General features: G+C 34.6%; 1 protein-coding gene across 1 annotated transcript; it reads right to left on the bottom strand.

Annotated features, from left to right (window-relative positions):
• Positions 1-10,433: 10,433 nt before the first annotated feature.
• Positions 10,434-10,880, bottom strand: LOC138887052 (uncharacterized). The gene has a single exon (XM_070168764.1). The coding sequence runs from the start codon at positions 10,878-10,880 to the stop codon at positions 10,434-10,436; it is 447 nt and encodes a 148-aa protein (XP_070024865.1).
• Between the last annotated feature and the right edge of the window lie 116 nt (positions 10,881-10,996).

The following is a 10,996-nucleotide window of genomic DNA, read 5'->3' as shown; positions in this document are numbered from 1 at the left end:
ATTATTTTTCCTTTTCCCCAACCTCCTTACCTTTCCTCTACACTTGCTCCTTGACCTTCACCTCCTTAACCGCCTGCTTCTCTCCCTCTTAGGAAGTCATCTAAACCTACTACCACTTCTTCTTACCTCTCTAACTATGTATGTCCTTCTGTTTATTCTACCCTTGTTTTTCCTAATGCCAAGGTGTCTACTGCTGAAATACACATGCTTGAACCTTAGTTCTATCAGCAAGCAACTTCTCAACTTGCTTGGCAGGCTGCCATGCTGAAAGAATTTGAAGCACTTGATGCAAATCATACTTGGGATATAGTACCCCCCCCCCTCAAAAGAAGTCCATCTCTTGTAAGTTGATTTACAAGATCAAGTAAAGATCTGATGTTACTATTGAAAGATACAAGGCTAGATTGGTTATTAGAGGAGACACACAAAAGGAAGGGATTAACTACACCGAGACTTTTTCCCCTGTAGTTAAACTAACCACTATCAAATGTTTACTTTCCTTTAGTGTTAAAAGAAACTGGACAATTTTTCAATTTATGTTAATAACGCCTTCCTTTATGAGGATCTCAGTGAAGAGGTTTACATGAAAGTTCCTCAAGCTCAGAAAATCATTGTATGGCTTTAGGCAGGCCTCTAGACAGTGGTTCTCCAAGCTTTCTGAGGCCCTGCTTTCTAGGGGTTACACATCCGGCAAGAATGATTACTCCCTCTTTACTAAGTTTTCTAATGGCTCTTTGGTAATTTTGGTTGTATATGTTGATGATTTCCTACTTGTTGGTTATGATCTTTCTGAGATGAATGATTTAAAAGAGTTTCTGGATGTCCAGTTTAAAATCAAGGATTTGGGGACTATTAACTATTTTCTAGGGCTGGAGAGTACTCGACATCTCGATGGCTACCTCATGAGCCAACAAAAATATATTTCTAATTTGTTATTTGAATTTCATTGTGACTATTTTACTCATGTTGTCACTACTCTTGACCCTTCTGCCAAGCTTTTGGTTGACATGGGTGAGCCTCTAGCTGATGCTAGCACCTATAGGAAGCTTGTTGGTAAAGCTAAATTTCCTCCAGAATACTAGGTCAGATATTTCCTTTTTAGTGCAACATCTCAGTCAGTTCTTCCAAAGGCCTCAAGTTCCTCAAAAAGGCCCGCCCATCTCATATATATAATAAAGGAAGCATGCTATTTTTAGCTATTTTTTCTTTTTCTTTTGTTTTTTTTTCTGGGGGTCGGGATTCAGGTCCTAAGGTACTTGATGTCTGACCCTGGTCAGGGTATTCTTCTCTCCAAGTCTCCAGATGTTTCTCTCAAGGCGTATTCTGATTCTGATTGGGTTGCCTATGCTAACTCTAGAAAATCAGTCACTGGTTTCTTCATCACTCTTGGGGGTAGTCCTGTTTCTTGAAAGAGTAAGAAACAACCTACCATCTCTCTTTCCTCTGCTGAAGCAGAATACAGGGCTTAAGGATGGTCGTAGTTGAACGGTCTTGGCTTTGCAGACTGCTTGGTGATCTTTGCTTGTTCATTTCATCTCCTGTTGTTGTTCACTGTGGCAGTCAAGTTGCTCTCCATATTGCAAAGAATCCTGTTTTTCACAAGAGGACAAAACACATCGACATTGATTGCCATGTTGTTCGTGATTGTCTTCAGTCTGGCCTCATTTCTTTGACCTTTATTCTTTCTCACAGGAAGCTAGTTGATCTCTTCACTAAGTCTTTGTATGATGCTTTTCATCGGGATATTCTGTCCAAGCTGGGAGTGTTTCACCCTCTAGCTTGGGGGGGGTGTAAACATGAATGTGGCCCAAAGATATATTTAGGCCCAATTCGGAAGAACTTAAGGGAAGGCCCAACAATAAGTGTTGACCCGGTCCAGTTAGCTTTAAGACTAAGTATTTCATTATTCATTGTATTGTAGACATAGCTGATTACATTTTTGTACAGACAATTTATTTTTACAAGAAATAGAAAATATCTCTCTCTCTTTGCTCATTTCCTTTGTTCAATTTTATGGGTTTTTCCCAAATTTAATCCTCTACCTCGAATCTCTGTATTCTAACAAGTATATCATTAAGGATAAAATATGGAGTGTTAACTAAACAGTTTATAAATATGAAAAAGTGTTTATTATATTTGCGACATACTAAAAAGAGAAGTAAAGAGTATCATATAAAACGAAATAGACAGTACTATTTTTCATCTTTGCATATGGTCAAATAAGAAGTACTGCTAGTTCCCTTGCTATTTTCTCAAGTGAAGCATGTTTTTTTTACGTGCTAAAAGTTGATTAAAGTATCAATCTAGTCCTTCACCTTTTTAGCACTTTGAATAGTCCCAAATCTCTTAGAAACTCTTTTTACCTGTTGGAACCACACATTTGGCAGGTCAATTAAAAATAATTATATGGGCTAGCTAAATATATAAAAATATGTATACTATACAGTACTATACAAAAAATATATAAGTTGCAAGTTATTATTTTTGGGAGCCGCTATACTGTGTAGTTTTCCCAACAAAAAAATGGAACACGAGTCCTGCCAAGAAGTAAGCTCCAGAAACCGAGTTCGGCAGCCCAATCTTGATAATTTTCTAATGGGCTATCAGTCTGATCCAACATATAGTCCGAAGCACAACCAAAAATGGGTTAGGCCAATCATCTGCCTTTTGAGGAATGAATGAGATAAAGAATTATTGTACTTGATTTTGGTTGAAGACTCAAACCCAAGTAACTATAGGGATCCAAATTACCAGGTGTCATGCAGCTAAAAAAGCAAAATTTGCATAGTAATAAATCCGATGGCAAAAGAAAAATATATTAAAAGAAAATATTTTAATATGATTTGATCTATTGATCTACATATGAGCAATTTACTAATGTACTAAGATACAAAAATATGGAGATAATAAATCTCATCCGAAACAAGACTCTTATTGATTACATTATGATGTTGTTATGAAGTGGGACGGAAGCATTCTAAATTTATAGAACTTCAAAACATTTGCCATCAAAAATGGGATTAACCAAATATGAAAGAGATTTATATTTATTGTTTTTGTTAAGTTATGGGATACTTTTATGAGTCTTGTTAAAAATTTAGGTAGTGCATGAAATACTTTGCCCTATATATATATATATATATATATGTACTACAATTGTATAAACTGAGACAAAATGTTTGGCAATTCCTATTGCAATTTCCCTTTCATTGAGTAATGAATTAACTTCGAGCTGTTCATTGGGTCCTTAATTCAATTTTAGTTGCTTATTAGCTTGTTATATTAGATATTTGAGATGATCAATTGAATTGTCAACGGTTGTCAAACAGTAACACTTTTTCAACATTAATAAATTGACTTGTCTAATAGTCTGTTTGGCCAAGGGTTTTTTTTTTCTTCCACCGGAAGCACTTTTCCCCCAAAGTTAAGGTATTTGACCAAGTTTTTTAGAAAGAAAAAAAGTGTTTTTGAATAGAAAGAAAAGCATTTTTTGAGAAGCAGAAAAAATAACTTCTTCCCAAAAGCACTTTTTAGAAAAATACACTAAAATACTTTTTGAGAAAAATACAGTTAAAGTAACTTTTGAAATTGCTGCTCAAATATACTTTTCAAATTAATTAACCAAACACAAATTATTTCTTACCAAAAATATTTTTTGAAAAGCGCTTTTCAAAATAAGTTGAATTTACAAGCTTGCCAAACTACCTACAATAACATGGAAAAAAGAAAAACTGACTTGTCTAAGGTTGTAGTAATTTTTATCATATATAAAAAATACTCATCGACTTTTGTATATTTTGCATCATCTCTCAAACCCAAAAAATAAAAATAAAAATAAAAATAAAAAGCAATACCACTAGAAAACAAAAGGAGAGATGGAGAAGGGGGGATGTGGGCCGTTGGGACAGGAAGTTGAATGTGTAACAAATGGAATAATTAGGAAAGGTCACATCAATGTCACGAGACATCTTTAATTTGCCTCAATTTCCCTACCCCACTTCAATCCTGTGTAGTTTCTCTACCAAAAAATAGAAAGAAAAAACTGAAATGCTTCATATTGATGGATAATTCACAATAAATATATCACATCAATCCGTCTAAGGCAGAAATAAAGAATCCTCCAAATCCACTGACCATACTTTGCCTCCGCCTCCGCAGCCTCTTCTCTTGGGCGATTTCTGCTTCCTTCCCTTCATGCCCCTATCGGAAGCGGATTCAGAATTTAAAGTTTATGTGTTCTTAAAGCAATCTTAAATTATATAATACATTAATAACTGAATTTACAGTCATATATATATATATATATATATATATATATATATATATATATATATATTATAAATTTCTTAATATAAATACAAAATGAGCAAAAACTATTAGGTGTACGACGATGCCGCCCGTTTTCATTTCGTGGAAGTCCCCGGCAGAGGAAAGGGCTGTAGGTGATGGCGCGTTCTGCTTCTTATGACGAGAGGGGCGTTGAAATCCTTTCTATTGGTTCTTGCGTGGCAGCTGGTATAGATGATGAAAGGTGGACCGCTTTTTCGGGACCTATTCTCTTAATAAGCGGCAAAGCGAAATAGGAAAGCACTGAAACCCTATAAGCTTAAGGCTAGATCCTCCTCGGACCCCTACACTATTCCCCCTCCTCTCTCCTTCATTTTCAACTATTGGTTTTTTTAAGATTTAACTTTATATATACTTGACATCAAAGTCGGATGCAGAGTGTAAGTTATGAGATTTATTGTCACATCTTTTACATATGCTAGGGGATGTTCGCCATTACTGCTTCTCCCCTATGTCACCTGGTTGCAATGTAAAAAAATTAAAGAGTAGAAGTCCACCATTGAAGGTCATTCAAAGCTTTGCTTTCGAAAATAGAATTTTTTGAGTTTGTTAGTTATTTGGATTGGATGTTATTCCAATTGATTGAAAATATCAAAAGGAATTCAAAATTTAAATGTGAAGTGATTTGAAGTAAATTTGAGCAAGATTTGAGTTAAATTTAAGAAAAGACGCAAGAAAGAAGACGAAATCAATTTTTTGTATAATTATGTATAATCTTGTATAATAGTGTAAATAAATAAAATTTATTTTAAAAACAGAAAAATTCTATGTTCAATTTTACAATGAAAGTTAAATAGTTTGACTTCCGTACTTCAAAATTCATTGTATTTCATTTAAATGGCATAAATGTAAAATACTTTTTATATTATCACTATATAATATTTCTTTTGACCCAAAATTTATATGGCATTCATTTTAGTCAATCCCAAAAAGAATGTCACATTTTCTTATTTAGAAATAATTTATCATTAAAATTCTTACTTTACTCTTAGAAATAATTATCTGTTGTTATAAAATATAACCCAAAATAACAATATAGAACAAACAAAACAAACTAAGAGATATAGATAGAAAGAGAGGAAGAAAGATTCTTATTTCTTCTTCGATTGTGTGTATTTTCCTATCTATTACAAGGCCTTAATATAGGCATAAAAAGTGAAGAAAATATGTCATGGAATATGTCATTGAACATACAAAATATGTCATTGAATATGTCATTAAGCATTTGAGATGAAGATCATGGAAGAAGAGTAGACATCCACCATAATGTGATATTTATCATAACACTCCCCCTTGGATGTCCAAAGATAATGTGCCTCGTTAAAACCTTATTAGGAAAAAAAACTCTATGAAAAAAAATCCTAGTGAAGGAAAAAGAGTACACATGTTTAGAAATACGCCTTTTGGTTGCCTCGTTAAAAACCTTGCAAGGAAAACCCAGTGGGACAAAACCTTGTAAGGGAAAAAGAGTACAACGCGTATTAACTCCCCGTGATGAGAGCATCAACTCACATCCTTGAGTCTTCGCATCCCAATTTTGTACACCAGTTTCTTGAAGGTTGATGTTGGTAGAGATTTGGTGAACAAATCAGCCATATTATCACTTGAACGAATTTGTTGCACATTGATATCACCATTCTTTTGAAGATAATGTGTAAAAAATAACTTTGGAGAAATGTGTTTTGTCCTATCTCTTTTTATGAATCCTCCCTTCAATTGGGCTATGCATGTTGCATTGTCTTCATACAAAATTGTGGGTAGTTTTTCACACTTCAAACCACATTTGTCTCGGATAAGATGTATTATAGACCTCAACCAAATATATTCTCGACTTGCTTCATGAATAACAATTATCTCAGCATGATTAGAAGAAGTAGCCACAATTGATTGCTTAGTCGATCGCCAAGATATGTCAGTGCCGCCACATGTAAACACATAACCTGTTTGAGATCGAGCCTTATGCGGGTCAGATAAATACCCAGCATCGGCATAACCAACAAGATCAGGATTGCAATCATTGCCATAAAATAAGCCCATATCGGTAGTCCCTTTTAGATATCGCAATATGTGTTTGATCATATTCCAGTGTCTCCTTGTAGGAGCAGAGCTATATCTTGCTAAGACATTAACCGAAAAAGTTATGTCAGGCCTTGTAGTGTTAGCAAGATACATTAGTGCACCAATTGCACTAAGATATGGTACTTTAGGACCAAGAAGCTCTTCATTCTTTTCTTGAGGTCGAAACGGATCCTTATTCACATCAAGTGATCGAACAATCATCGGAGTACTTAATGGATGTGCTCCATCCATGTAAAACCGTTTCAGTACCTTTTTAATTTAGGCACATTGATGAACAAAAATCCCATTTGTCAAATGTTCAATTTGCAAACCGAGACATAATTTTGTCGTTTCGAGATCTTTCATCTCGAATTCCTTCTTTAAATAATCAGTTGCCTTTTGGAGTTCTGTAGGAGTTCCAATAAGGTTTATGTCATCAACATATACGGTAAGTACAACAAATTCCGATGTTGTTTTCTTTATAAAAATACATGGACAAATGGCATCATTTATATAACCCTCCTTTAATAAATACTCTTTAAGACGGTTATACCACATTCTTCCTGATTGCTTTAGACCATACAAAGATCTTTGCAATTTGATTGAAAATATTTCCCGGAATTTGAATTCTGTGCGTTAGGCATTTTAAATCCCTCGGGAATTTTCATGTATATCTCATTATCAAGTGAGCCGTAAAGGTAGGCTGTAACTACATCCATTAAATGCATGTCAAGCTTTTCATGGACAACAAAACTAATGAGATAACGGAATGTTATAGCATCCATAACAGGAGAATATGTGTCTTCATAATCGACACCAGACCTTTGTGAAAATCCTTGTGCAACAAGGCGTGCCTTATATCTTTGTACCTCATTTTTCTCATTTATTTTGCGTACAAAGACCCATTTGTAGCCAACAAGCTTAACACCATTAGGTGTTTGGACTACAGGCCCAAAAACTTCACGTTTTGCAAGTGAACTTAACTCTAATTGGATTGCTTCTTTCCATTTTGGCCAACCAAGTCTTTGTTGACATTCTCCAACAGATTGAGGTTCAAGATCCTCACTTTCTTGCATAATGCTAGATGCAACATTATATGCAAAGATGTAATCTGCCACTATATCCATTCGATTCAAATTTGTCTCAATATCGATTGGATTTATTGATAGTTCCTTATTTTCTTGAGTCTCAGGCTCATTGATTTCCTCATGAATCTCAGGATTGGTTAAATCGTGAATTTCTTTATGAAACTCTTTTGTAGTGTCATCTTGATCATTTGTTTTTCTTTTTCTAGGATTTCAATCCTTAGAACCTAATGGTCTGCCACGTTTTAGGCGTGCTTTTGACTCATTAGCTATGACACTAGAAGATTGTCCAATAGGGACATCAATACGGATTGGAACATTCTCTGTAGGGATATGTGATTTTGTTATCCTTTTCAAATCCGTAAATGCATCTGGCATTTGATTTGCTATTTTCTGCAAATGAATAATCTTTTGCACCTTAGTGTCACAAATAGATGCACGTGGATCAAGATGAGACAATGATGTATTTTTCCACAAAATTTCACGTTTTGTTTCACTAATTTCTCCCCTAATTTTGGGGAAAATGCCTCATCGAATCGACAATCTGCAAAACAAGCAGTGAACAAATCTCCCGTTAATGTTTCAAGGTAACGAATAATGGAGGGTGATTCAAACCCAACATATATTCCTAACCTTCTTTGGGGACCCAGCTTGGTGCGATATGGGGGTGTTATAGGCACATATACAGCGCATCCAAAAATTCTTAGATGAGATATATTAGGTTCATGATCCAAAACTAATTGCAACGGGGAATATTTGTGATAATTTGTCGGTCTGAGATGAATTAGCATTGCTGCATGTAAAATGGCGTGACCCCAAACAGAAGTGGGCAACTTCGTTTTCATGAGTAACGGTCTTGCTATCAATTGCACACGTTTAATTAAAGACTCTGCAAGGCCATTTTGAGTGTGAACATGAGCTACAGGATGTTTCACTTTTATCCCAATTGATAAGCAATAATCATTAAATGATTGGGATGAAAACTCAGCAGCATTATCAAGTCTAATAGACTTAATTGGATTATCGGGAAATTGTGCCCGTAATCGGATTATTTGTGCCATTAATTTTGCAAACGCGAGGTTGTGAGATGACAATAGGCATACATGAGACCATCTAGAGGATGCATCTATTAAGACCATAAAATATCTAAACGACCCACTAGGTGGGTGAATAGGTCCACAAATGTCCCCTTGTATACGTTCTAAAAACGCAGGGGACTCAATCCCAACCTTTGTTGGTGATGGTCTTATAATTAACTTGCCTTGATAACAAGAAGTGCAAGAAAATTCATTATTTAAAAGAATTTTCAAATTCTTTAATGGATGCCTATTTGAGTTTTCTATGATTCGTCTCATCATAATTGATCCAGGATGGCCCAATCGATCATGCCAAAGTACAAAAGTATTGTAAGCAGTAACCTTTTGGTTTAAGGTAGAATGTGCCTCAATTGCACTAATTTTTGTCCAATACAGGCCACAAGATAAAGATGGGAACTTCTCAATAATTCTTTTCTGGCCAGAGACATTCTTGGTAACGATGAGATATTCCATATTATTCTCATCTATTGTCTCAATATGAAATCCATTTTTGCGGATATCTTTAAAACTCAACAAGTTCCTCTTGGACTTGGAGGAGAACATTGCATTCTCAATGATAATTATTGTTCCCATAGGCAGAGTTATAGTAGCTCTTCCAGAGCCTTCAATTAGATTACTACTACCAGAAATTGTAGTAATATCTGCCTTACACATACTTAAATGAGAGAAATATTTCTTCTCTTTGAATATTGTATGTGTCGTACATGAATCAATTAAGCAAATATTTTTATAATTGAACTTTGATCCAAGTTTGCTTTGAAAGATATCCATATTTGCTTCCCATAGTTTGACATACAAAAGAAGTATATGAATAAATATTAGTATTTTAGAGAAAAATGGAAAAGAAATAAAGTTAAACCAATAATTCAATAGTAGCCTTTAATGCATTTTCTGGCAAATTCTAATTGTTATACAAATAATTACGCAAAAAAATAATACAAGTACACATATGACTAATACAACTACAACAAATTTATTTACAAGTATAAATTATTTGCATTTTCCTACACATTGTATGAAACATAATTGATCCGTGTAAGAAAAGAACATACTCATAAAAAATTTGAGGGTGAAGTAACAAAAGTTGTTCCAGGATGCTTGTAAACCTTTTCTTAAAGAGAATTAAAGCAATGTAGAGGAAAGTTAAAATCGTTAAAAGATCACTGAGACTAGAATACTAATTAATAGGATATTACTCATTGTTTGTGAAATTTATAAAATTTTGGAAATAAAAATATTCTTAAGAACTACATAAGAAGAATTATAGAGTGCAATAAAAATTACGAGATGTTTATTCATTACATACTACGAATAGAAAAGCATAAAAATTAAATTGCTCAATCATCTCTAACCACAGATCCATCACCGATCAAGTGGTTTATTTTTTCATCAGGGTGCTCAAAAAAATCTGCCACATCCAAGTGGGTGATGTCAAATTCATTATCATAGACAAGATTGGCTTCAGAGCCTTTATTCTTCAGAGATGCTTGATAAAGCTCAACCAAATGTTTTGGTATGCGACAAATGTTTGCCCAATGCCCTTTTCCACCGCAACGATAGCATTTAGTTTCTGAACCCTCTGCATTTCGCTTCTCATCTTTACCTTTCCATTTTTGGAAGTTATTTTTCGGTGGAGGATGATTAACACCAGGAAAATTTCTTCCATGGACATGGCCACGACCACGACCGCGACCACGACCACGAATATGGCCACGACCTTTTCCACGATTAGCATAATGGGAATACACCTCATCCTCTTTAGGCAATGGTGTAGACCCAGTGGGTCGATTTTCATGATTTCTCATAAGCAATTCATTGTTTCGTTCAGCCACAAGTAGAAGAGAAATCAACTGAGAGTACTTTGTGAAGCCTTTCTCTCGGTACTGTTGTTGTAAGACCATATTGGAAGCATGAAACGTTGTAAACGTTTTTCAAGCATATCATAGTCACTGATATTATCTCCACAGAGTTTCAATCTAGAAGTAATTCTAAACATAGCAGAATTATATTCAGAAATAGACTTAAAGTCTTGGAGCCTAAGATAAGCCCAATCATATCGTGCTTGTGGAAGAGTGACCAACTTTAAGTTGTCATATCTTTCCTTTAAACCATTCCACAAAACAAATGGATCTTTCACTGTGAGATATTCAATTTTCAATCCTTCATCAAGGTGATGGCGCAAGAAAATCAAGGCCTTAGCATAGTCTTGTGTAGATGCTTTATCTTTATCTTTAATGGCGTCTCCAAGACCCATTGCATCTAAATGGATTTCAGCATCCAATACCCATGTCATATAGTTCTTGCCCGAAATTTCAAGGGCAACGAACTTTCTTTTCATAATATCAGACATTTAAAAAAAATACAAATTTGAGAAAAATTATACCTTAATTTTCTCAAAGATCTTCTTGA

This window comes from Nicotiana sylvestris, chromosome 3 (assembly GCF_000393655.2).
Source record: "Nicotiana sylvestris chromosome 3, ASM39365v2, whole genome shotgun sequence".
Lineage (NCBI taxonomy): Eukaryota > Viridiplantae > Streptophyta > Magnoliopsida > Solanales > Solanaceae > Nicotiana > Nicotiana sylvestris.
This window is presented reverse-complemented; position numbering and strand designations above follow the sequence as displayed.